The 27712-nt window shown below is 39.7% G+C and overlaps 1 protein-coding gene across 3 annotated transcripts in view; it reads left to right on the top strand.

Annotated features, from left to right (window-relative positions):
* CBLB (Cbl proto-oncogene B) overlaps nucleotides 1-27712 on the top strand; it is a 657992-nt gene that overhangs the window by 545597 nt on the left and 84683 nt on the right. For 2 of the 3 annotated variants that reach the window (XM_053707540.1, XM_053707541.1), the window contains exons 13-15: nucleotides 6256-6363; nucleotides 9358-9428; nucleotides 9542-9673. In XM_053707540.1, coding sequence (XP_053563515.1) covers nucleotides 6256-6363; nucleotides 9358-9428; nucleotides 9542-9673 — 311 coding nt within the window. The remainder of the gene's footprint in view (nucleotides 1-6255; nucleotides 6364-9357; nucleotides 9429-9541; nucleotides 9674-27712) is intronic. The other variant, XM_053707542.1, reaches the window with a different exon arrangement.

Raw genomic sequence — 27712 nt, forward strand, 5'->3', positions numbered from 1 at the left:
TTTCACTGTTATTTCAAATTTTGACAAAATTTGTGTTTCTTAAAGGTGCAGTAACGTTTTTTTATATTGCTTGTAAACTTGTTTAAAGTGTTTTCCAAGCTTGCTAGTCTGTTTAAACATGTCTGAAACAGAGGAAACTACTTGTTCATTATGTTTGAAAGCCATGGTGGAGCCCCATAGGAGAATGTGTACTAAATGTATTGATTTCACCTTAAACAGTAAAGATCAGTCTTTAACTATAAAAGAAATATCACCAGAAGATTCTGACGAGGGGGAAGTTATGCCGACTAACTCTCCCCACGTGTCAGACCCTTCGCCTCCCTCTCAGGGGATGCACGCTAATATGGCGCCAATTACATCAGGGACGCCCATAGCGATTACCTTGCAGGACATGGCTGCAATCATGAATAATACCCTGTCAGAGGTATTATCCAGGTTGCCTGAATTAAGAGGCAAGCGCGATTGCTCTGGGGTTAGGAGAAATACAGAGCGCGCAGATGCTGTAAGGGCCATGTCTGATACTGCGTCACAATATGCAGATCATGAGGACGGACAGCTTCAGTCTGTGGGTGACATCTCTGATTCGGGGAAACCTGATTCAGAGATTTCTAATTTTAAATTTAAGCTTGAGAACCTCCGTGTGTTGCTTGGGAAGGTATTAGCTTCTCTGAATAACTGTAACACAGTTGCAGTACCAGAGAAATTGTGTAGGCTGGATAAATACTATGCGGTACCGGTGTGTACTGATGTTTTTCCTATACCTAAAAGGCTTACAGAAATTATTAGCAAGGAGTGGGATAGACCGGGTGTGCCTTTTTCCCCACCTCCTATATTTAGAAAAATGTGTCCAATAGACGCCACTACACGGGACTTATGGCAGACGGTCCCTAAGGTGGAGGGAGCAGTTTCTACTTTAGCAAAGCGTACTACTATCCCGGTTGAGGACAGTTGTGCTTTTTCATATCCAATGGATAAAAAATTGGACGGTTACCTTAAGAAAATGTTTATTCAACAAGGTTTTATTTTACAGCCCCTTGCATGCATTGCACCTGTCACGGCCGCGGCGGCATTTTGGTTTGAGGCCCTGGAAGAGGCCATCCATACAGCTCCATTGACTGAAATTATTGACAAGCTTAGAACGCTTAAGCTAGCTAACTCATTTGTTTCTGATGCCATTGTTCATTTGACTAAACTAACGGCTAAGAATTCCGGATTCGCCATCCAAGCGCGTAGGGCGCTATGGCTTAAATCCTGGTCAGCTGACGTGACTTCGAAGTCTAAATTACTCAACATTCCTTTCAAGGGGCAGACCTTATTCGGGCCTGGTTTGAAGGAAATTATTGCTGACATTACTGGAGGTAAGGGTCACACCCTTCCTCAGGACAGGGCCAAAGCAAAGGCCAAACAGTCTAATTTTCGTGCCTTTCGAAATTTCAAGGCAGGTGCAGCATCAACTTCCTCCGCTTCAAAACAAGAGGGAACTTTTGCTCAATCTAAGCAGGCCTGGAAACCTAACCAGTCCTGGAACAAAGGCAAGCAGGCCAGAAAGCCTGCTGCTGCCTCTAAGACAGCATGAAGGAACGGCCCCCTATCCGGCGACGGATCTAGTAGGGGGCAGACTTTCTCTCTTTGCCCAGGCGTGGGCAAGAGATGTTCGGGATCCCTGGGCGTTGGAGATCATATCTCAGGGATATCTTCTGTACTTCAAAGCTTCCCCTCCACAAGGGAGATTTCATCTTTCAAGGCTATCTGCAAATCAGATAAAGAAAGAGGCATTCCTACGCTGTGTGCAAGACCTCCTAGTTATGGGAGTGATCCATCCAGTTCCGCGGACGGAACAAGGACAGGGTTTTTATTCGAATCTGTTTGTGGTTCCCAAAAAAGAGGGAACCTTCAGACCAATTTTGGATCTAAAGATCTTAAACAAATTCCTCAGAGTTCCATCTTTCAAAATGGAAACTATTCGGACCATCCTACCCATGATCCAAGAAGTTCAGTACATGACCACAGTGGACTTAAAGGATGCCTACCTTCACATACCGATTCACAAAGATCATCATCGGTTTCTAAGGTTTGCCTTTCTAGACAGGCATTACCAATTTGTAGCTCTTCCCTTCGGGTTGGCTACAGCCCCGAGAATCTTTACAAAGGTTCTGCGCTCACTTCTGGCGGTTCTAAGACCGCGAGGCATAGCGGTGGCTCCGTATCTAGACGACATCCTGATACAGGCGTCAAGCTTTCAAGTTGCCAAGTCTCATACAGAGATAGTTCTGGCATTTCTGAGGTCGCACGGGTGGAAAGTGAACGAGGAAAAGAGTTCTCTATCCCCACTCACAAGAGTCGTCTCCTTAGGGACTCTTATAGATTCTGTAGAAATGAAAATTTACCTGACAGAGTCCAGGTTATCAAAACTTCTAAATGCTTGCCGTGTTCTTCACTCTATTCCGCGCCCTTCGGTAGCTCAGTGTATGGAGGTAATCGGCTTAATGGTAGCGGCAATGGACATAGTGCCATTTGCGCGCCTTCATCTCAGACCGCTGCAATTATGCATGCTGAGTCAGTGGAATGGGGATTACACAGATTTGTCCCCTCTGCTAAATCTGGATCAAGAGACCAGAGATTCTCTTCTCTGGTGGTTGTCTCGGGTACACCTGTCCAAGGGTATGACCTTTCGCAGGCCAGATTGGACAATTGTAACAACAGATGCCAACCTTCTAGGTTGGGGTGCAGTCTGGAATTCCCTGAAGGCACAGGGATCGTGGACTCAGGAGGAGAAACTCCTTCCAATAAATATTCTGGAGTTAAGAGCGATATTCAATGCTCTTCTGGCTTGGCCTCAGTTAGCAACACTGAGGTTCATCAGATTTCAGTCGGACAACATCATGACTGTGGCTTACAGATCAACCATCAAGGGGCAAAAAGGAGTTCCCTAGCGATGTTAGAAGTCTCAAAAATAATTCGCTGGGCAGAGTACCACTCTTGCCACCTGTCAGCAATCCATATCCCAGGCGTGGAGAACTGGGAAGCGGATTTTCTAAGTCGTCAGACTTTCCATCCGGGGGAGTGGGAACTCCATCCGGAGGTGTTTGCTCAGTTGATTCATCGTTGGGGCAAACCAGAGTTGGATCTCATGGCGTCTCGCCAGAACGCCAAGCTTCCTTGTTACGGATCCAGGTCCAGGGACCCAGAAGCGACGCTGATAGATGCTCTAGCAGCGCCTTGGTTCTTCAACCTGGCTTATGTGTTTCCACCGTTTCCTCTGCTCCCTCGACTGATTGCCAAAATCAAACAGGAGAGAGCATCAGTGATTCTGATAGCACCTGCGTAGCCACGCAGGACTTGGTATGCAGACCTAGTGGACATGTCATCCTTTCCACCATGGACTCTGCCTCTAAGACAGGACCTTCTGATACAAGGTTCTTTCAATCATCCAAATCTTATTTCTCTGAGACTGCATGGAGATTGAACGCTTGATTCTATCAAAGCGTGGCTTCTCTGAGTCAGTCATTGATACTTTAATACAGGCACGAAAGCCTGTTACCAGGAAAATCTACCACAAGATATGGAGTAAATATCTTTATTGGTGTGAATCCAAGAATTACTCATGGAGTAAGGTTAGGATTCCTAGAATATTGTCTTTTCTCCCAGAGCTCTTGGACAAAGGATTATCAGCTAGTTCCTTAAAGGGACAGATTTCTGCTCTGTCTATTCTTTTGCACAAGCGTCTGGCAGAGGTTCCAGACGTCCAGGCATTTTGCCAGGCTTTGGTTAGAATTAAGCCTGTGTTTAAACCTGTTGCTCCCCCGTGGAGCTTAAACTTGGTTCTTAAAGTTCTTCAAGGAGTTCAGTTTGAACCACTTTATTCATTTTAATTAAACTACAGTCACCACTGCACCCTATGGTTTCTCCTTTCTCTGTTTGTTTTCGGTCGAATGACTGGATATGACAGTTAAGGGAGGAGCTATATAGCAGCTCTGCTGTGGGTGATCCTCTTGCAACTTCCTGTTGGGAAGAAGAATATCCCATAAGTAATGGATGATCCGTGGACTGGATACACTACAAGAGAATAAATTTATCAGGTAAGCATAAATTATGTTTTTGTGCAGGCTTTGATCCTTATCAAGCCTGTCGTTAAATCAATCTCTCCTCCTTGGAGTCTTAATTTGGTTTTGAAGGCTTTACAGGCTTTTCCGTTTGAGCCTATGCATTCTTTGGACATTAAAATACTTTCTTGTAAAGTGTTGTTCCTTTTGGACATCTCTTCTGCTAGAAGAGTTTCCAAATCATCTGCTCTTTCCTGTGAATCTCCTTTTTTGATTTTCCATCAGGATAAGGCAGTTTTGCGGACTTCTTTTAAATTTCTTCCTAAGGTTGTGAATTCTAACAACATTATTAGAGTAATAGTTGTTCCTTCTTTGTGCCCTAATCCTAAGAATTCATTGGAGAGATCCTTACATTCTTTGGATGTTGTAAGAGCTTTGAAATATTATGTTGAAGCTACTAAAGATTTCAGGAAGACTTCTAGTCTATTTGTTGTCTTTTCTGGTCCTAGGAAAGGTCAGAAAGCTTCTGCCATTTCCTTGGTATCCTGGTTAAAGCTTTTGATTCAACAGGCTTATTTGGAGTCGGGTCAGGCTCCGCCTCAAAGAGTTACAGCTCATTCTACTAGATCAGTCTCCACTTTGTGGGCTTTTAAGAATGAAGCTTCTGTTGATCAGATTTGCAAAGCAGCAACTTGGTCTTCTTTGCATACATTTACTAAATTCTACCATTTTGATGTATTTGCTTCCTTGGAAGCAGTTTTTGGTAGAAAAGTTCTTCAGGCAGCCATTTCAGTTTGATTCCTCTGCTTATGTTTAAGTTTTTCTTTTTCATTTATGAGAATAAATTTATATTTTGGTTTGTGGATTAATTTTTTCAGCGGAAAATGGTTATTATTTTTATCCCTCCCTCTCTAGGGACTCTTCTGTGGAGTTTCACATCTTGGGTATTGCTATCCCATACGTCACTAGCTCATGGACTCTTGCCAATTACATGAAAGAAAACATAATTTTTGTAAGAACTTACCTGATAAATTAATTTCTTTCATATTGGCAAGAGTCCATGAGACCAACCCTTTTTATGGTGGTTATGATTTTTTTGTATAAAGCACAATTATTTCCAAATTCCTTTTTTGATGCTTTTTACTCCTTTTTCTATCACCCCACTACTTGGCTATTCTTTAAACTGAATTGTGGGTGTGGTGAGGGGTGTATTTATAGGCATTTTGAGGTTTGGGAAACTTTGTCTCCCGTTAGTAGGATTGTATATCTCATACGTCACTAGCTCATGAACGCTTGCCAATATGAAAGAAATGAATTTATCAGGCAAGTTCTTACATAAATTATGTTTTTTCCTTGGATCAACATTTAATTAAAGGGATACTAAAGTCAAAATTCAAGTTTTCAGATTCAGATAAAGCATGTAATTTAAAAACAAACTAATATATTTCCATTATGAAAACATGCACATTCTTTTTGCATGTACACTTTCTGAGGTTCATGCTTCTACTGTGTATGAGCAAAAGTGCATATTATGAGGCCGATTTACCAAAGGTCTGTCGGACCTGGTCAGACAGACTTTGCTGAATGCAGAGAGCAATACACTCTCCGTATTCAGCATTGCACCAACAGCTCACAAGAGCTGTTGGTGCAACGCCGCCCCCTGCAGACTCGTGGCCAATCCACCCGATCGTACTCGATCGGGTTGAATTGTGGCGATTCCTGTCCGCCTGCTCAGAGCAGGCGGACAGGGTTATGGAGCAGCGGTCTATATGTGTATATGCATTTGGTATTGGCTAATTGCTGTCACACGATACAGAGGGAAGGGGAAATGAATTAGCTTTGAAATTTGCCAGAAAATAGTCTACTGCTTATTTCAAATTGAATATAGGTGCTATTGCATTGTATTTTCTTTGTTTATATGTCAATTATTCAATTCTACTGTAGTTAGTGGTCCTTTAAGTTTAATATTCTTTCATGCAATAAAAAGAGAAATCAGCTGAGAAAAGGGTACAGCTCTTAAAACTCATAACTAACTTCATCTGATATCCAAATCTATTGTGTTTAATTGTTGTGTATTTATTGTAACTATTGTGTTGTATCCTTATGGAATATGCTACTGCTTTATTTTTTTATGTTTAGCTCTTGAGTAATTACTTTCTTTTAATTTGTTTTTGTGCCCTTTTCTAATTAATTCACTATCTGATAAATTGAGGAAATCTGTAGAGGACGATAATGGCGAATACAAAATCCCCTCCTCGCATCCAGTCATATCCTCCCGTGCACTACCACTTCACTGTCAGAATGTTAAACCTTTTTCTAGGTAAGTAGCAATTTAACATCTAGCACATGTTTTTTCTTTTTTAATTTAAAAGGCTGTAATTTTTAGTGAATTGTTATTCACTGTTCTATGATTAGATTATTAACTAGAATATTTTTTATTAAGGAACTGACTTTTTTTAGGTTAGTTTTCTCCTAAATCATTCTGTGTGCTAAACATGGCAAGAATAAAAACCTACAAAATTACACAAATATGTATACAAAAATAATACTTGGTTTTAAACCTATAAGGAGAGAGGTTATTCACTATTCTGGCATTTATTTTCTCTGTATTGGTTTATAATTATCTGCACACATACATATTATTATACACCTTTTAACAGAAAAATGGCTTTATGTGATGCCCTATATGGGTACATAAAATAATACATTTTAATTGAATAATGAAGACAGAGGGGAAATCATTTAATACACCACTAGTGTATTTAAAAACACAGCAAAACTGATCATTTTGTCCTGATTTTAGCAATGCCTCACATGTCTCGGTTTCCAATTAATTTATAGAAAATATAGGTCAAATACTACAAGGATGTAATTATTGGTTTAATGCTAAAGTTTGCAAAAATTGCTATATTTTGGCTGTAAGTTTAATAGCAATTACCAAATTCAAAGCCTCTACAGAAAAGTATATATTTATAGAAACTAGACTTCCTAGAGGCATTTTTACACTTTATATCCATTTTATTACGAAGGGCTGAAAATAAAACATTTGTATAGCGCCACAAAATTCCTTAGCGCTAGGTACAGAGATAGGGTATATAATGACAAACATTTATTATAAGATACAAAAATATAGCAAACAAAGGGAGGATGAGGACCCTGCTCTGATGAGCTTACAGTCTACAGGATCACTGTGACAGGCTGCCACAATGATCACATCACCACTTTGTTGGGCATCACTGGACTGCCTCGCTCCAGAGGCATCTGATTATGATAGCCCCGGGAGCGTAATACAGGCATGTATTGCAGCATACTATTGCGGTTTCGATGTATACAGTACCATTGACTGGCTGTCACAGTGACTGTATACACTGTAAAAGTCATACTTGACTGTTACTGCCCTGTTGCTGGATAGCCTCACAGGCAGGCATCCAGCAACAGCATTTGATACCCACTGATATCGGCGTGTAGCTCATGTAATGGAAAACACCTCACTGACAGGCATGCGATCACTGTGACATGCTGCTTTGTGTAAGACTCATGTTTATCATTATTGCACTTACTTTGTTCCTGGGCTTTAGACATACTATTATATTCTGATGATATTATATAATTTAAAGAATTATGTTAAAGGATAAACTCGGGGTGAAAACTGTTTGTAATATTCTTGAAACCTGCAATTTTATATTTTTCAAGGTTTTTCATTTTGCTTTAATCTTATAATGTAAAGTTAGTGCTTGTCAGCTTTAACAATTTTTGAATGCTACAATCAGGCTAGAATTTCAGGGCATCTGCTTGAATTCATGTGAATAGACTAAATTCCGTTTTATTGGATTAACTGACATGCAGATAAAACAATGTATTATGGAATGTTGGTAACTTTGAAGAACAGAGTTTGCACATTTAAAGGAACCCAAATTCACATTTGCAAGTTGGATTCATGACAAAATAAAATAAAATCTGGTGCAGCACTTTATTAAAGGGATAAAAAGTCAAAATCAATCTTGCATGATTCAGATAGAATAAGTTATTTTACAATACTTTTAAATTCACGTCTGTTTTGGTACCATATGTTGAAAAGGAATATGTACATATCGTACACTAGTGGGAGCTAACTGGTTATTGTAGGCTACACACATTTGTCTCTTGTCATTGGCTGACTAGATGAGTTTTGCTAGCTCCCAGTAGTGCATTGCTGCTCCTTCAACAATGGATACCAAGAGAATGAAATCAAACAAATTGAAAAGTTGATTTAAAATTGTATGTTCTATCTGAATCATGAACAAATGAGGGTTCCATGTCCCTTTAATATTATTTTAAACAAAATCTTTATTCAGATATGTTCTTTTTGTGTGGTGTGCCATGTATGATTTTTTTTTTTACTGTATGCAATAAAGTTACTTTATCTTCACAAATCAAATACAATCTGCATGAGAATAACCACAATTACAAGTACAGAGCCTTACAGATATTATATCTCAAAAACGTCTAGTAAAATATTTCATCTTTTTTGGTGTGTTCTATTGACAACCTTTTTTTTTTATGGCAACATAAATTCATATGATTAATGTTTACTGAACACCTGTACTTATCCAAAAGTAAAGCTCTCTAACTGACCTCTGGTGAGGGGTGTTTCTTACCTGTGTATTTAAAGGGACACTAAATGCATTTCCTGCACCTCCCCCTAATCATGGGTGCTACCATTATGGAACCTATGTTACACTGCATGTAGCTGAAGGAGAGTTGCTGCACATTTGCAAACTGGTAGTGAAAGATAGATTTCAACATGGCAGCACCAGTGACTAGTGGGAGGCAGGAAATAAACTCAATATTATGCTTTTAAAATGCATTTAGTGTATAATGTCCCTTTAAATGCAGGTTGCATTAAGCTGTAAAGACCAGTATTTAAAGGGACACTCAGGTTAAATTAAATTTTCATGATTCAGATACAGTATGTAATTTTAAACAACTTTCCAATTTACTTCCATTAAAAAAAATGTGCACATTCTTTTATATTTACACTTTTTGAGTCACCAGATCCTACTGAGCATGTGTAAGAATTCACAGACTATACGTATATGCATTTGTGATTGGCTGATTGCTATCACATGGTACAAGGGGAGTGGAAATATACATAACTTTAAAATTTGTTATAAAAAAAACTACTAGTCATTTGAAGTTCAGACTAAGTGCTATTGCATTGTCTTGTTATCTTGCATTTGTTGATTATGCAATTCTAATGTGTTGACTGGTCCTTTAAGTGTTTGCATGAGTATTTCAGGACTGTAAACTAATTATAATGTTTCGCATCTTTTAGACTTTGTGAGAACGGACAATGTTTGTCAAATGGCATATCGGAAATGAAAAAATTAAAACCTCCAGATCTTGGTATGCATTTTTTTAAATCTTTTAAATAATTTATATTGTGATGGATTCAAATCCTACTATATAAGTGTGAGTAAGAAATATGTGCTTCCAACTGGTTTTCTTGTAATATGTAGGTGATGTCATTGTTGCAAGCACTATACCTGTCCCTATACTTCCAGCACGGCCTTCAAGTAGAGAAAACCAACAGCACGGTTCTTCTCTCGTCAGGACACCCTCCGATTATGATCTTCTGATTCCCCACCCAGGTGCAAAAATCTAACACTATTTTTAAATAAATAACATTTATTAATTTTATATATATATATATATATATATATATATACAGTATCTCACAAAAATGAGTACACTCCTCACATTTTAGTAAATATTTTATTATCTCTTTTCATGTGACAACACTGAAGAAATGACACTTTGCTACTATGTAAAGTAGTGAGTGTACAACCTGTATAACAGTGTACATTTGATGTCCCCTCAAAATAACTCAACACACATCCATTAATATCTAAACTGTTGGCAACAAAAGTGAGTACACCCCTACGTGGAAATTTCTTCAGTGTTATCACATGAAAAGACATAATAAAATATTTACAAAATGTGAGGGGTATACTCACTTTCGTGAGATACTGTATGTATGTGTGTATATATATATATATATATATATATATATATATATATATATATAATAGAGAAATCACTTTCCCTCACTAATTCTTGCCATAATTTAGTTATTTCACCCAATGAAAACAAATTAATGGTGATATAAGTCTTGTTAGTAGTGGAAAATGTACATATTTGAATAGCTTTATTTATAAGGCTAAGAAAGAAAAAGTACTCAGTGAGGGACACATGTCTTGTTCTAGCAAAAGAATGAAGGAAAACATAAGTGAAAAGTATGATTTAAATACTACAGACATTTTCATTATGTAATTGTAATTAAATAATGACATATTTTAGTGGCAACTGCAAGCTACTATAGAAACATAATATATGGTTGTTTTCATAAATGTCATTCCATTGATAATACTAAAACACTTGTAGTTACTTAAGGGACAGTTCATGAAAATATTTGTAAGCAGATGTATTTGAAAGGGCATAAAAGCACAAAAAAGGAAATGCTTTAATGTTTATTGCTAACATGTAACTAAGCACATATTTAAAATCATCTCCAGTGGTGCAATGCACTACTAAGACCTAGATGCTCCTGAGCCTACTTAGGTATGCCTTTCAACAAAGGATATTATGAATTTAATTACATTTAATTTAGAAAAAATGAACAGTATTTAGTGAGCTTTTTTTATTTAATGTTTGGAAAAAATACCTTTCTTGGTTTGCACTTTTTTGTCTTAATTTGTTTATTACTACACACGTTTTATATGAAGTTAGTCTAATTTTAACAGAGTCTGATGGAGGGCATTTACAATGTACATTTTTTAGATGCATACTTAAAGGGCCATAATACCCAAATGTTAAACACATGAAAGTGATGCAGCATAGCTGTAAAAAGCTGACTAGAAAATATCACCTGAGCATCTCTATGTAAAAAAGAAAGATATTTTACCTCAAAAGTTTCTCAGTAGCCACATCCCATTGTAAAGGACTTCTAAGTAGCAAATCAGTTTGTTTGTCCCGGGACAGCTAAGGGGTTGAGCCTCTCATGTTATTTCCCTATTCAGTTTAAAGGAAGTTTACTATGAAATCTCATGAGAGTTAAGTCAAATCTCATGAGATCACAGTAAAATAGTTCTTGACCTCAGCACTGTTGATGCTGATTGGCTGCTGTTCATTTCTTAATTTTTTTTTTTTTAACCTGCAGCTGGGCAGCAGCTGAATTATAACTTTTTACACAGAACTTACTCTGCTGAGCTGAGGAAATTGTGAGGTAAAATATCTTCCTTTCTCTAGTAAGGTGTATCCAGTCCACGGATCATCCATTACTTATGGGATATTCTCACTCCCAACAGGAAGTTGCAAGAGGACCCACAGCAAAGCTGTTATATAGCTCCTCCCCTCACTACCATACCCAGTCATTCTCTTGCAACTCTCAACGCGCATGGAGGTAGTAAGAGGAGAGTGGTGAAAAATAGTTAGTTTATTAACTTCAATCAAAAGTTTGTTATTTTAAATAGTACCGGAGTTGTGCTATTTTTTCTCAGGCAAAGATAGAAGAAGAATTTGCCTGAGTTTTTCTAGGATCTTAGCAGGTTGTAACTAAGATCCATTGCTGTTCTCACACATGTCTGAGGAGTGAGGTAACTTCAGAGGGAGAATGGTGTGCAGTTTATTCTGCTATCAGGTATGTGCAGTTATGATTTTTTCTAGGATTGGAAAATGCTAGAAAATGCTGCTGAATCTTGATAAATGTAAGTTAAGCCTGAATACAGTGATTTAATAACGACTGGTATCATGCTTACTCTCAGGGGTAATACCCTTATAGATATGCTATATAAAACGTTTGCTGGCATGTTTAATCGTTTTTTATATATGCTTGGTGATAAAAACTTATTGGGGCCTAGTTTTTTTCCACATGGCTGGCTGTATTTTTGCCTAGAAACAGTTTCCTGAGGCTTTCCACTGTTGTGATATGAGTGGGAGGGGCCTATTTTAGCGCTTTCTTTGCGCAGTTAAAATTAGACTGAGACTTTCAGTTTTCCTCAGGAGTCCCCTGAATGCTACAGGACATCTCTAAAGAGCCTAAAATCGTTTCTTGGGGAAGGTAGGAGCCACAGTAAAGCTGTGGCACTTTGCTGGGACTGTTAAAAAACATCTATATCGTTTTTTTGATCAGTTTTTTTAACTAAAGGGTTAATCATCCATTTGCAAGTGGGTGCAATGCTCTGTTAGCCTATTACATACACTGTAAAAATGTTGTTTGCCTAACTGCCTTTTTTCATTGTTTTTCAAATTTTGACAAAATTTGTTTCTCTTAAAGGCACAGTACCCTTTTTTTGTATTGCTTGTTAACTTGAATTAAAGTGTTTTCCAAGCTTGCTAGTCTCATTGCTAGTCTATATAAACATGTCTGACATAGAGGAAACTCCTTGTTCATTATGTTTAAAGGCCATGGTGGAACCCCCTCTTAGAATGTGTACCAATTGTACTGACTTCACTCTAAGTAATAAAGATCATATTATGTCTTTAAAAAAATTATCACCAGAGGAATCTAACGAGGGGGAAGTTATGCCGACTAACTCTCCCCACGTGTCAGATTCTTTGACTCCCGCTCAAGGGACTCACGCTGAAATGGCGCCAAGTACATCAAGGGCACCCATAGTGTTTACATTACAAGAAATGGCGGCGGTCATGGATAATACACTGTCAGCGGTATTAGCCAGACTACCTGAATTTAGAGGAAAGCGAGATAGCTCTGGGGTTAGACTAAATACAGAGCATACTGACGCTTCAAGAACCATGTCTGATACTGCCTCACAATATGCTGAAGCTGAAGAAGGGGAACTTCAGTCTGTGGGTGATGTTTCTGATTCATGGGAGAATCCCTGATTCTGATATTTCTACATTTAAATTTAAGCTTGAACACCTCCGTGTATTACTTAAAGAGGTTTTAGCTGCTCTGAATGACTGTGACACAATTGCAGTGCCAGAGAAATTGTGTAGATTGGATAAATACTATGCAGTGCCGGTGTGTACTGATGTTTTTCCAATACCTAAAAGGTTTACAGAAATTATTAATAAGGAGTGGAATATACCCGGTGTGCCGTTTTCCCCCCCTCCTATTTTTAGAAAAATGTTTCCGATTGACGCCACCACACAGGATTTATGGCAGACAGTCCCTAAGGTGGAGGGAGCAGTTTCTACTTTAGCAAAGCGTACTACTATCCCTGTAGAGGACAGTTGTGCTTTTGCAGATCCAATGGATAAAAAATTAGGTTACGTTAAGAAAATATTTTGTCAACAAGGTTTTATCCTACAGCCCCTTGCATGCATTGCCCCTGTCACTGCTGCTGCGGCGTTCTGGTTTGAGTCTCTGGAAGAGGCCTTACAGGTTGCGACTCCATTGGATGACATACTTGGCAAACTTAGGGCACTTAAGCTAGCCAATTCTTTTGTGTCTGATGCCATTGTTCATTTAACTAAACTAACGGCTAAGAATTCTGGTTTTGCTATACAGGCGCGCAGAGCGCTATGGCGTAAATCATGGTCAGTTGACGTGACTTCAAAATCCAAGCTGCTTAACATTCCCTTCAAGGGGCAGACCTTATTCGGGCCTGGTTTGAAGGAGATTATTGCTGATATTACTGGGGGTAAAGGTCATGCCCTTCCTCAGGACAGGGCCAAATCCAGGGTCAAACAGTCTAATTTTCGTGCCTTTCGAAACTTCAAGGCAAGTACAGCATCAACCTCCTCTAATGCAAGACAGGAGGGAACTGTTGCTCAGTCCAAGGCGGTCTGGAGGCCAAACCAGACCTGGAACAAAGGTAAGCAGGCTAAAAAACCTGCTGCTGCCTCTAAGACAGCATGAAGGAACGGCCCCCTGTCCGGTAATGGATCTAGTGGGGGGCAGACTTTCTCTCTTTGCCCAGGTGTGGGCAAGAGATGTTCAGGATCCCTAGGCGTTGGAAATTATATCCCAGAGGTATCTTCTGGACTTCAAAGCTTCTCCCCCCATAGGGAGATTTCACCTTTCACAATTATCTGCAAACCAGATAAAGAGAGAGGCACTCTTACACTGTGTAAGAGACCTCCTAGTTATGGGAGTGATCCTTCCAGTTCCAAAAGAGGAACAGGGACAGAGTTTTTACTCAAATCTGTTTGTGGTTCCCAAGAAAGAGGGAACATTCAGACCAATTCTGGATCTAAAGATCTTAAACAAATTCCTCAGAGTTCCATCATTCAAGATGGAAACTATTCGTACCATCCTACCTATGATCCAGGAGGGTCAATATATGACTACAGTGGATCTAAAGGATGCTTACCTTCACATTCTGATACACAAAGATCATCATCGGTTTCTCAGGTTTGCCTTTCTAGACAGGCATTACCAGTTTGTAGCTCTTCCTTTTGAATTAGCTACAGCCCCAAGAATCTTCACAAAGGTTCTAGGGTCCCTTCTGGCGGTGCTAAGGCCGCGGAGCATAGCAGTAGCCCCTTATTTAGACGACATCCTGATACAGGCGTCAAACTTCCAAATTGCCAGATCTCATACAGACATAGTACTGGCATTTCTGAGGTCGCATGGGTGGAAAGTGAACGAGGTAAAGAGTTCTCTATCCCCACTCACAAGAGTTTCCTTTCTAGGGACTCTGATAGATTCTGTAGAAATGAAGGTTTACCTGACAGAGTCCAGGTTATCAAAGCTTCTAAGTTACTGCCGGATTCTTCATTCCATTCCGCGCCCTTCGGTGGCTCAGTGTATGGAAGTAAGGCTTAATGGTAGCGGCAATGGACATAGTGCCGTTTGCCCGCTTACATCTCAGACCGCTGCAACTATGCATGCTCAGTCAGTGGAACGGGGATTACACAGATTTGTCTCCTCAACTGAATCTGGACCAAGTGACCAGGGATTCTCTTCTCTGGTGGCTATCTCGAGTCCATCTGTCCAAAGGTATGACCTTTCGCAGGCCAGATTGGACAATTGTAACAACAGATGCCAGCCTTCTAGGTTGGGGTGCAGTCTGGAACTCCCTGAAGGCTCAGGGATTGTGGACTCAGGAGGAGTCTCTCCTTCCAATAAATATTCTGGAGCTAAGAGCGATATTCAATGCTCTTCAGGCTTGGCCTCAGTTGGCAACTCTGAGGTACATCAGATTTCAGTCGGACAACATCACGACTGTGGCTTACATCAACCATCAAGGGGGAACAAGAAGTTCCCAAGCGATGTTGGAAGTCTCAAAGATTATTCATTGGGCAGAGGTACACTCTTGCCATCTATCAGCTATCCATATCCCAGGTGTAGAGAACTGGGAGGCGGATTTTCTAAGTCAACAGACTTTTCATCCGGGGGAGTGGGAACTCCATCCGGAGGTGTTTGCACAAGTGATTCATCGCTGGGGCAAACCAGAACTGGATCTCATGGCGTCTCGACAGAACGCCAAGCTTCCTTGTTACGGATCCAGGTCCAGGGACCCCAGAGCGACGCTGATAGACGCTCTAGCAGCGCCCTGGTCGTTCAACCTGGCTTATGTGTTTCCACCGTTTCCTCTGCTCCCTCGTCTGATTGCCAAGATCAAGCAGGAGAGAGCATTGGTGATTCTAATAGCGCCTGCGTGGCCACGCAGCACCTGGTATGCAGATCTAGTGGGCATGTCATCATTGCCACCATAGACTCTGCCTCTGAGACAGGACCTTCTACTTCAGGGTCCCTTCCTCCATCCAAATCTAGTTTCTCTGAGACTGACTGCATGGAGATTGAACGAGATTGATTTTATCAAAGCGTGGCTTCTCCGAGTCAGTCATTGATACCTTAATACAGGCACGAAAGCCTGTCACTAGGAGAATTTACCATAAGATATGGCGTAAATATCTTTATTGGTGCGAATCCAAGGGTTACTCATGGAGTAAGGTCAGGATTCCCAGGATATTATCCTTTCTCCAAGAAGGCTTGGAAAAGGGTTTGTCAGCTAGTTCCTTAAAGGGACAGATTTCTGCTCTGTCTATTCTTTTGCACAAGCGTCTGGCAGATGTTCCAGACGTTCAGACTTTTTGTCAGGCTTTAGTCAGAATCAAGCCTGTGTTCAAACCTGTTGCTCCACCATGAAGCTTAAATTTGGTTCTTAAGGTTCTTCAAGGAGTTCCGTTTGAACCTCTTCATTCCATAGATATAAAACTTTTATCTTGGAAAGTCCTTTTTTTGGTAGCTATTTCCTCGGCTCGTAGAGTATCTGAGCTATCTGCCTTACAATGTTATTCTCCTTATCTGATTTTTCATTCTGATAAGGTAGTTCTACGTACCAAGCCTGGGTTCTTTCCTAAGGTGGTATCTAACAAGAATATCAATCAAGAGATTGTTGTTCCATCCTTGTATCCCAATCCTTCTTCAAAGAAGGAACGTCTATTACACAATCTGGATGTGGTTCGTGCTTTAAAGTTTTACTTACAAGCTATTAAAGATTTTTGACAAACATCTGCTTTGTTTGTTGTTTACTCTGGACAGAGGAGAGGTCAAAAGGCTTTGGCAACCTCTCTTTCTTTTTGGCTAAGAAGCATAATACGCTTAGCCTATGAGACTGCTGGACAGCAGCCCCCTGAAAGGATTACAGCTCATTCTACTAGAGCTGTGGCTTCCACTTGGGCCTTTAAAAATTAGGCTTCTGTTGAACAGATTTGCAAGGCGGCGACTTGGTCTTCGCTTCATACTTTTTCAAAATTCTACAAATTTTATACTTTTGCTTCTTCGGAGGCTATTTTTGGGAGAAAGGTTTTACAGGCAGTGGTACCTTCCGTTTAAGTACCTGCCTTGTCCCTCCCTTCATCCGTGTACTTTAGCTTTGGTATTGGTATCCCATAAGTAATGGATGATCCGTGGACTGGATACACCTTACTAGAGAAAACACAATTTATGCTTACCTGATAAATTTATTTCTCTAGTGGTGTATCCAGTCCACGGCCCGCCCTGTCATTTTAAGGCAGGTTATTTTTAAATTTAAACTACAGTCACCACTGCACCCTATGGTTTCTCCTTTCTCTGCTTGTTTTCGGTCGAATGACTGGATATGGTAGTGAGGGGAGGAGCTATATAACAGCTTTGCTGTGGGTCCTCTTGCAACTTCCTGTTGGGAGTGAGAATATCCCATAAGTAATGGATGATCCGTGGACTGGATACACCACTAGAGAAATAAATTTATCAGGTAAGCATAAATTGTGTTTTTTTACATAGAGATGCTCAGGTGATATTTTCCTGTCAGCTTTTACAGTTATGCTGCATCAGTTTCAAGTGATTTAGCATATCAGTATTATGTCCCTTTAAAGGAACAGTTAGAGTGAATTAAATTGTTTACAAGTAGCTCCTTTACTTCTATTTCAGCATTTAAGTATTGAGCTTTGGTTTTCAGTCCAAATTAAACTATTATCCAACTTGCTTTGTTTTCTTGGTATTCTTAGTTGAAAGCTAAACCTAGGTAGGCACATGTGCTAATTTCTAAGCCCTTGAAGGCTGCCTCTTCATCTGAATGCATTTGACATTTTTTCACAGTTAGTGCATGTGTTTCATATAAATAACATTGTGCTCACGCACGTGGAGTTATTTAAGAGTCAACATTATTTGCCTGAAATGCAAGTCTGTCCAAAGAACTGAAATAAGGAGGCAGAATGCAGAAGCTTAGATACAAAGTAATTACAGAGGTAAAAAGTATATTTTTATAACAGTGTTGGTTATGCAAAACTGGGGAATGGTAAATAAAGGGATTATCTTTTTAAACAATAACATTTTTGGTGTTTACTATCCCTTTAAGCTCAACCCATTGTAATAGGCTGTGGTTTAAAATCACAAAATCAACTACTTCATATACACAAATAAACCTGAAAATGCAATTTATCATACATTTTATACTCTGCAGCTGGAATAACAAGTATTTGAAAATACATTAAAGGGACACTGTACCCAAATTTTTTCTTTCGTGATTCAGATAGAGCATGCAATTTTAAGCAACTTTCTAATTAACTCCTATTATCAAATTTTCTTTATTCTCTTGGTATGTTTATTTGAAAAGCAAGAATGTAAGTTTAGATGTCGGCCCATTTTGGTAAACAACCTGGGTTGGACAGCACCAATAAAAAAAAGTGCTGTCCATGGTTCTGAATCGAAAATGTGCTGACTCCTTAGCTTAGATGCCTTCTTTTTAAAATAAAGATAGCAAGAGAACGAAGAAAAATTTATATTAGAAGTAAATTAGAAAGTTGCTTAGAATTACATGCTCTATCTGAAAGAAATTTTTGGGTTCAGTATCCCTTTAATGGAAAAACAATTTTACAGTGTACTGTCCCTTTAAATAACAGTTTGCTTTTGTGTTTTTTGGGGGTTGCTCCTATGATCTTACCCACCAATAGATATAATAGTTACTTTTGTCAGATTGTGAACAATTGATACTTGAGTATATTTAACATAACCCTTTTCATGAAAAAAAGTACAAAGTTTAACTGCAGCCTTTAAACAGTGATTATCAGAGAACACACAACGTTCTCGTGGCGGCTTATCTTTGGTATCTTATTTGTTCTTTGGCGCTCACATTTTAAATATCACTACAAAAATAATTAGGCTTCAAAGGGACAAAAACACGTTAAGATTATAATATACAATGTTTATTTCCGAGTTTTCATTATTTGTGTATCCCCCCCCCCCCCAATAATTTCCTGTGCTATGGGCAATTAGGGACAAATAATGCGGGCAAGTGATGGCTGTGTGGATTATAACAATGTTAAAGGAAGTTTAAACCCTGATAAATAAAATAACTTTAACCATGGAATAGTCCTCACAACCATTGTTTGCACAGGATATATGTCCGTAATTGTCCTAGGCAGAAGAGATTAAATTAGAGAAATCTGGATTTCAACAGCGCCCAATCTTTTATAGAAACTAAACTTTTACACTTATCTTCAATATTTTAATAGCTGATATAATTTTAAAAAGCTCAACTTCATGTTACTCTCTGGCTAATATTCGCTATGAATACATCATATCTAGCATTAACTGTTAAATGTCCCTTTAAATATATATGTCCGCAGCTGGTGAAAAAGCCTAATTAAGCTTTCTTTTGCTAATCAAAGTAAAATATGTTGTTCTACTTTTTTGTGTTTTCTGGCTCATTGAGAATCAATTTTTTTTTCTTTTTGTTTTATAAGTGCTCTGAGTGCTGGCTTGCTAGGTGGAAAAAAAATGGACGGAAATTGATTTCAGGTAATCTGTCCAAAAAAAAAAAAAAAAAAATCTAATAATATGTTCCCAGCAGAAATTGTATATCGGTAAAAAAAAACTGACGAGAGCACAAAAAGGGTGAGCCAGCACCCACAACGCTTCTCAGAGTTACAGATGTTTGTCCAACAAAATGTCCCCTAACAGTACTATTTATTATTCACTGCTGAGAAAGTATTAAACTGTTTATATATGTTTACATAGCTAATTCACTTAAATTAAATTGTTACAGCTGTTTTTGTTTTTTTGTTTTTGTTATGCTATTCTTTAACCACCCCCCCCCTTAAAAAAAAAACAGTATATATATATATATATATATATGTCTAATTTGCTGATGGCTGCCTCATGACATGCAGACAGGGAAATGCAAGGAAATTTCCAATTTATTTAAAAAAAATCTTTTACTTATTTGATATTCAGAATAATTGCTTTTGCATTTTTTTTTATTACGCATTTATCGATAATGCAATTCTATTGTATTTAATCTTATAGTACTTAAAGGTTCAAGTTTGGCATAATTTGCTTTGCTTTTTGGTGTAATTCTTGGAGAATTATTGAAAGAAAAGTGTACATTTTGTTTCTTAAAGGGACAGATAGAGCATGCTATTTCTCCAACATTGGTGTGTCCGGTCCACGGCGTCATCCTTACTTGTGGGAATATCTCTTCCCCAACAGGAAATGGCAAAGAGTCCCAGCAAAGCTGGCCATATAGTCCCTCCTAGGCTCCGCCCACCCCAGTCATTCTTTTTGCTGTTGCACAGGCAACATCTCCACGGAGATGGTTAAGAGTTTTTGGTGTTTAAATGTAGTTTTTTATTCTTCTATCAAGTGTTTGTTATTTTAAAATAGTGCTGGTATGTACTATTTACTCTGAAACAGAAAAGGATGAAGATTTCTGTTTGTGAGAGGAAGATGATTTTAGCAGACAGTAACTAAAATCGATTGCTGTTTCCACATAGGACTGTTGAGATGAAGTAACTTCAGTTGGGGGAAACAGTTAGCAGACTTTTCTGCTTAAGGTATGACTAGCCATATTTCTAACAAGATTGTGTAATGCTGGAAGGCTGTTATTTCCCCTCATGGGGACCGGTAAGCCATTTTCTTAGTCTCAAACAGAATAAAGGGCTTAATATGGGCTATAAAACTGGTAGACATTTTATGGGCTAAATCGATTGCTTTATTTGGACATTTTATACATGTTTATGCTGATAATTCACATTTATAAACTTGGGGAAAGTTTTTTAACGGCAGGCACTATGTTAGACACCTTTTCCAGTCAGGGAGGGCCTTCCCAGTTGTAGGCTGAGCCTCATTTTCGCGCCATTACTGCGCAGTTGTTTTTGAGAGCAAGACATGCAGATGCATGTGTGAGGATCTGAAAGTAGCTGGAAAAGTTTCTAGAAGGCGTCATTTGGTATCGTATTCCCCTCTGGGCTTGGTTAGGTCTCAGCAAAGGCTGTAGCTGGGACTGTATAGGGGTTAAATTTGTAAACGGCTCCGGTTCCGTTATTTTAAGGGTTAAAGCTCTGAAAATTGGTGTGCAATACTCTTAATGCTTTAAGACACTGTGGTGAAATTTTGGTAATTTTTGAACAATTCCTTCATACTTTTTCACATATTCAGTAATAAAGTGTTTCTGTTTAAAATTTAAAGAGACAGTAACGGTTTTGTTTTAAAACGTTTTTTGTGCTTTATTGACAAGTTTACGCCTGTTTAACATGTCTGGGCCTTCGGATAAGCTATGTTCTATATGTATGAAAGCCAATGTGTCTCCCCATTTAAATTTGTGTGATAATTGTGCCATAGTGTCCAAACAAAGTAAGGACAGTACTGCCACAGATAATGAAATTGCCCAAGATGATTCCTCAGATGAGGGGAGTAGACATGATACTACATCATCTCCTACTGTGTCTACACCAGTTTTGCCCACGCAGGAGGCCCCTAGTACATCTAGCGCGCCAATGCTTATTACCATGCAACAATTGACGGCTGTAATGGATAACTCCATAGCAAATATTTTATCCAAAATGCCTGCATATCAGAGAAAGCGTGATTGCTCTGTTTTAAACACTGAAGAGCAGGAGGGCGCTGATAATAATTGTTCTGTTATTCCCTCACACCAATCTGAAGTGGCCATGAGGGAGGTTTTGTCAGATGGGGAAATTTCAGACTCAGGAAAAATTTCTCAACAAGCTGAACCTGATGTTGTGACATTTAAATTTAAATTAGAGCATCTCCGCGCACTGCTTAAGGAGGTGTTATCTACTCTGGATGATTGTAACAACTTGGTCATTCCAGAGAAATTATGCAAGATGGACAAGTTCCTAGAGGTTCCGGTGCACCCCGACGCTTTTCCTATACCCAAGCGGGTGGCGGACATAGTGAATAAAGAGTGGGAGAAGCCCGGCATACCTTTTGTTCCCCCCCCCCCCCCTATATTTAAGAAATTATTTCCTATGGTCGACCCCAGAAAGGACTTATGGCAGACAGTCCCTAAGGTCGAGGGGGCAGTTTCTACTCTAAACAAGCGCACTACTATTCCTATCGAGGATAGTTGTGCTTTCAAAGATCCTATGGATAAAAAATTGGAAGGTTTGCTTAAAAAGATTTTTGTACAGCAAGGTTACCTTCTACAACCCATTTCGTGCATTGTTCCTGTCACTACAGCAGCGTGGTTCTGGTTCGAGGAACTAGAAAAGTCGCTCAGTAGAGAGACTCCATATGAGGAGGTTATGGACAGAGTTCACGCACTTAAGTTGGCTAACTCTTTTATTTTAGATGCCGCTTTGCAATTAGCTAGATTAGCGGCGAAAAATTCAGGGTTTGCAATTGTGGCGCGCAGAGCGCTTTGGCTAAAGTCTTGGTCAGCGGATGTATCATCCAAGACAAAATTGCTTAACATCCCTTTCAAAGGTAAAACTCTATTTGGACCAGAATTGAAAGAGATTATCTCAGACATCACTGGGGGAAAGGGCCACGCCCTTCCTCAAGATAGGCCTTTCAAGGCCAAGAATAAGTCTAATTTTCGTTCCTTTCGCAATTTCAGGAACGGACCGGCCTCTTATTCTGCATCCTCTAAGCAAGAGGGTAATGCCTCACAGCCCAAACCAGCCTGGAAGCCTATGCAAGGCTGGAACAAGGGTAAGCAGGCCAAGAAGCCTGCTGCTGCTAACAAAACAGCATGAAGGAGTAGCCCCCGATCCGGGACCGGATCTAGTAGGGGGCAGACTCTCTCTCTTTGCTCAGGCTTGGGCAAGAGATGTTTAGGATCCCTGGGCACTAGAAATAGTTTCTCAGGGTTATCTTCTGGAATTCAGGGAACTACCCCCAAGGGGAAGGTTCCACATGTCTCACTTATCCTTAAACCAAATAAAGAGACAGGCGTTCTTACATTGTGTAGAAGACCTGTTAAAGATGGGAGTGATACACCCAGTTCCAATAAAGGAACAAGGGATGGGATTTTATTCAAATCTGTTCGTAGTTCCCAAAAAGAGGGAACTTTCAGACCAATTTTGGATTTGAAGATCCTAAACAAATTTCTCAGGGTACCATCGTTCAAGATGGAAACCATTCGAACGATTCTACCCACTATCCAGGAAGGTCAATTTATGACTACTGTGGATCTAAAGGATGCATACCTACATATTCCTATCCACAAAGAACATCATCAGTTCCTAAGGTTCACCTTTCTGGACAAACATTACCAGTTTGTGGCCCTCCCATTCGGGTTAGCCACTGCTCCAAGGATTTTCACAAAGGTACTAGGGTCCCTTCTAGCGGTTCTAAGACCGAGGGGCATTGCAGTAGTACCATACTTGGACGACATTCTAATACAAGCGTCGTCCCTGTCAAAAGCAAAGGCTCATACAGACATCGTTCTGGCCTTTCTCAGATCACACGGATGGAAGGTGAACATAGAAAAAAGTTCTCTGTCTCCGTCAACAAGAGTTCCCTTCTTGGGAACAATAATAGATTCCTTAGAAATGAGGATTTTTCTGACAGAGGTCAGAAAGTCAAAACTTCTAAGCACTTGTCAAGTTCTTCATTCTGTTCCACGTCCTTCCATAGCGCAGTGCATGGAAGTAGTAGGGTTGATGGTTGCAGCAATGGACATAGTTCCTTTTGCACGAATTCATCTAAGACCATTACAACTGTGCATGCTCAAACAGTGGAATGGGGACTATACAGACTTGTCTCCAATGATTCAAGTAGATCAGAAGACCAGTGATTCACTCCGTTGGTGGCTGACCCTGGACCATCTATCCCAGGGAATGAGCTTCCGCAGACCAGAGTGGGTCATTGTCACGACCGACGCCAGTCTAGTGGGCTGGGGCGCGGTCTGGGAATCCCTGAAAGCTCAGGGACTATGGTCTCGGGAAGAGTCTCTTCTCCCGATAAACATTCTGGAACTAAGAGCGATCTTCAATGCTCTCAGGGCTTTGCCTCAGCTAGCAAAGGCCAGATTCATAAGATTCCAATCAGACAACATGACGACCGTTGCGTATATCAATCATCAGGGGGGAACAAGGAGTTCCCTGGCGATGAAAGAAGTGACCAAAATAATTCAATGCGCGGAGGATCACTCCTGCCACCTATCTGCGATCCACATCCCAGGTGTGGAAAACTGGGAAGCGGATTATCTGAGTCGTCAGACATTCCATCCGGGGGAGTGGGAACTCCACCCGGAGATCTTTGCCCAACTAACTCAATTATGGGGCATTCCAGACATGGATCTGATGACGTCTCGTCAGAACTTCAAGGTTCCTTGCTACGAGTCCAGATCCAGGGATCCCAAGGCGACTCTAGTAGATGCACTAGTAGCACCTTGGACCTTCAACCTAGCTTATGTATTTCCACCGTTTCCATATTCACATAGGTTTTGATCATGTATATTCTTAAAGGCACATGTTACTTTGTTGCATTTAAAAGATAATGCTTCAAATTGAATTACAGTAAATTTGATTTTTTTTAATTTTTTTTTTTTTAAATGACGGCTGAATAACCCAATTTTATCTGTGGGAGATTTCCCTGTCAGAAACCTAGCACTAGCATCACATTCTTGGCCCTCCCTTGTAACACCAGTGAGAACCCCTCTCCCAAGGGGTGTTAACAGAACTGCCCAGTCTTCTAGGAAATGTATAAAGGTAACCTCCAAGCACCGCCCCTCCTCCTCCTAGTTCTGTCCAGCAATCATTGGACAGGGCTAGGAAACCCTCTCCGATATTTTTTTTTTTAATTGCTGGGAAGTTGTAACTTTTGTTATTTTAAGGATAATTCCTTCTTCTTAATGGAATTCTTGCCTTAATTTTCGCCACTAGATCTTTGTCTTCGGGCACTGGTGTTGCGTTCAGCAAAGAATGAACTGTTCTTAGTTCTCTGGAGAGGCTGCCACATTACCGTGACATCATCCGTAAGCAATGTCACAGGACCCTCATTTGAGGGTGACTCTTGGTGCGTGTGCATTCTCCTTAATTTAGCCTTAGAGTGCTTGACTTGATGTGCTTGGAGTCTCTGGAATACCCATGAAGAACTGTGTTGCTTTCTAGTAAGGGGCCTTTACTGAGCCAGTGTATGCTTTGATCCCTGGTCGTGGCAAAATTATTTATATTATGTTCTCTGATTCTAATTTTGCTCCTTAGAGTGTTTATATTATGGAGCCTGCTTCACTTCAGTCTGCAGCTGCTCAGGGAAATGATTACATTACATTATGGTATGTGCTACTGAATGTGTTCTCTTGCTCACATATTTCATTCTCTGTCTGTTATTTATGTTTGTTGTACTGTGCTTTATTTATAGCCATGAGATCCCAACCTAAGCCCACCTGGTCACTTTGTTCAAATATTTGTTGGCAAGACAAAAATCTTTGTAAAATATGTATGGGGCCAATATATGGTGGCTGCTTATTTCACAGAATGCTTTCAAATTTCTTATTCCATTTCTGACAAGGAAGTGTCTGCTGAATTTAATACACCTTGCACTTTTGTTTCTACTACCTTGGATGTTTTTGTGAAATCTATTAAAAGAGAATTTGGGAGTTGAGGATGAACAATCCCATACATCTTCAGATTGGTTCAAACACTTAACTGAATTGGATAAATGTGTTCCTATTTCTGAAGCCATTTTTCCCAAAAACGTTTTGATGCCCTTTTAGATAGCCTGAATAAGTTTACTCAGTCTTTCTGTATTTCCACAGGTCCATGTGAGGGATGGCATCTTCTCAAACCAGGTGAGCTGTCCTACTGCCGGACAGATAAATATTAAGGTAAGTGTCAGTTTTATTTTTCTATGTAGCAGTGAAAAATGTGGCACTTATTCAGCTGAAACGCTTCAGGGGGATGTTTTTTATTATTCCTGTCAGGGTGCAGGTTTTTATGGCAGTTTTTGCAGGCACTGTTAGTGTGAGGAGTTATTTATTTTATTGATGGCTCAGTGAGGATCCGTTTTTAGTAACGGATTATGTACTTTTTTTGGGGGGGGGGTTTATCGTTTGTTTTTAAGACTGTTTTTCAATAAAGTTGTTTTTTTTTTTTGTTTTTTTTAAAAAGAGATTTTTTGTCAGTTGTAGGACCGCCCCTTTTTTTGAGGTTCTGACTCTGTGATGTCAGTGGTTTTTGGAGCTTTTCTTCACTTCCTGTAAGAGTGAGGTGCACATATTTCAGATGGCTCTGCTGTTTAGAAGGCTTCTTGCTGTTTTTGCTCCTCTGGAAATCCGGGTTGTAAAAGGGATCGTTTTTTTTCCTCAGTTTGCTGCGGGTTGCAGGACAGGTAGGGCACCTCAGTAATTCTACTGAGATGTAGAGTGTTGCATGGGGTATGTTTTCTTGATTTGGTAAATTTAAAGGGAACATTTATTTAAGAACGTTTTTTGTTTCCTTATTATATTGTTTTTTAAAAGATAAAAAAAAAAAGAGTTTAAAAAAAAAATCATTTGCTTTTTTTTTTTTTTTTTTTTTAATTACGGATCAGGAGGCTGTGCAGGAAATTTCCTGTATCTTATGTTTTGATGCCCAGGTGAAACCCCCAGTGCCACAGCTTTCTCCTCCAGCGTCCCAATCCTATTCATCTGCACTTGCAGTGCCTTGCGTTTCGTCTCATGCTCCGTTTGGAGTTACTTTGCAAGATATTGCTGTCCAGGTATCTTCTGAGGTATCTCAGACGCTGTCTGCTTTTCCCATGCTGCAGGGAAAACGTAAAAGGAAATTTAAAGAAACAATAAGTAAGGTTTCTGATCCTGAGGTGGCTAATCAAAGTATTTCCTCTCAGAAGTCTGAGGATGAAGATTCTTTGGGTGCATCTGAGGGTGAAATTTCAGATTCAGGCAGTATAATTCCTTCTACTGATGCTGAAGTTGTGTCCTTCAGATTTAAGGTGGAACACCTCCACTTGATACTTAAGGAGGTTTTGGCTACTTTGGATGACTTTGATACTTCTATCGTTGTTAACCCTAAGAAGTCTAGTAAGCTGAACAAGTATTTTGTTGTTCCCACTGCGGTGGAGGTATTTCCTATTTTTTAAGAAAATGTTTCCTATAGCTGACTCTATTAAGAAGTCATGGCAAACGGTTCCTACGGTGGAAGGAGCTATTTCCACTTTGGCTTAAAGGACCACTTTCCCCCTATAGAATAGTTGTTATTTTAAGGATCCAATGGATAAGAAATTGGAGGAATTATTAAAGAAAATGTATGTTCACCAAGGTCTTCAATGGCAGCCTGCGGTGTGTATTGTTACTGTTACCAGCGCTGCAGCTTACTGGTTTGATGCTTTGTCTGATTCTATTCAGACAGATGCTCCTCTTGAGGAAATCCAGGACAGGATTAAGGCTCCTAAGTTAGCCAATTCCTTTATTACGGATACTTCATTACAAGTCATTTAACTGGGAGCAAAAATGTCTGGTTTTGCGATTCTAGCTTGCAGAGCCCTTTGGTTAAAATCCTGGTCTGCGGATGTTTCGTCTAAGTTATTAGCTATTACCTACAAGGGTAAGACCTTGTTTGGGCCTGGTTTGGCTGAAATTATTTTAGATATCACAGGAGGAAAGGGATCTTTTCTTCCTCAAGCTATAAAGAATAAGCAGAAAGGACGTCAGAGTAATTTTCGTTCCTTTTGTAACTTTAGAGGGAAAAACCCTCTGCCCCCGATGCAGGAACGGATCTAGTAGGGGGCAGGCTTTCTCAATACGGGATGTCGCAGACCTGTGGGCCGTGGAAAATGTATCTCAGGGGTACAAGATAGAATTCAAGACTTTTCCTCTCACAGGCAGGTTTCTTCTATCAAGATTATCTGTAGACCAGATAAAGAGAGAGGCATTCTTAAACTGTATCAAGGATCTTATTGCCCTGGGAGTTATAGTTCCATTTCCTCCGCAGGAACAAGGTCTAGGATTTTATTGTGGTTCCCAAGAAAGGGGACTTTCAGACCTATT

Source organism: Bombina bombina, chromosome 3, assembly GCF_027579735.1.
Source record: "Bombina bombina isolate aBomBom1 chromosome 3, aBomBom1.pri, whole genome shotgun sequence".
In the NCBI taxonomy this organism is placed as follows: domain Eukaryota; kingdom Metazoa; phylum Chordata; class Amphibia; order Anura; family Bombinatoridae; genus Bombina; species Bombina bombina.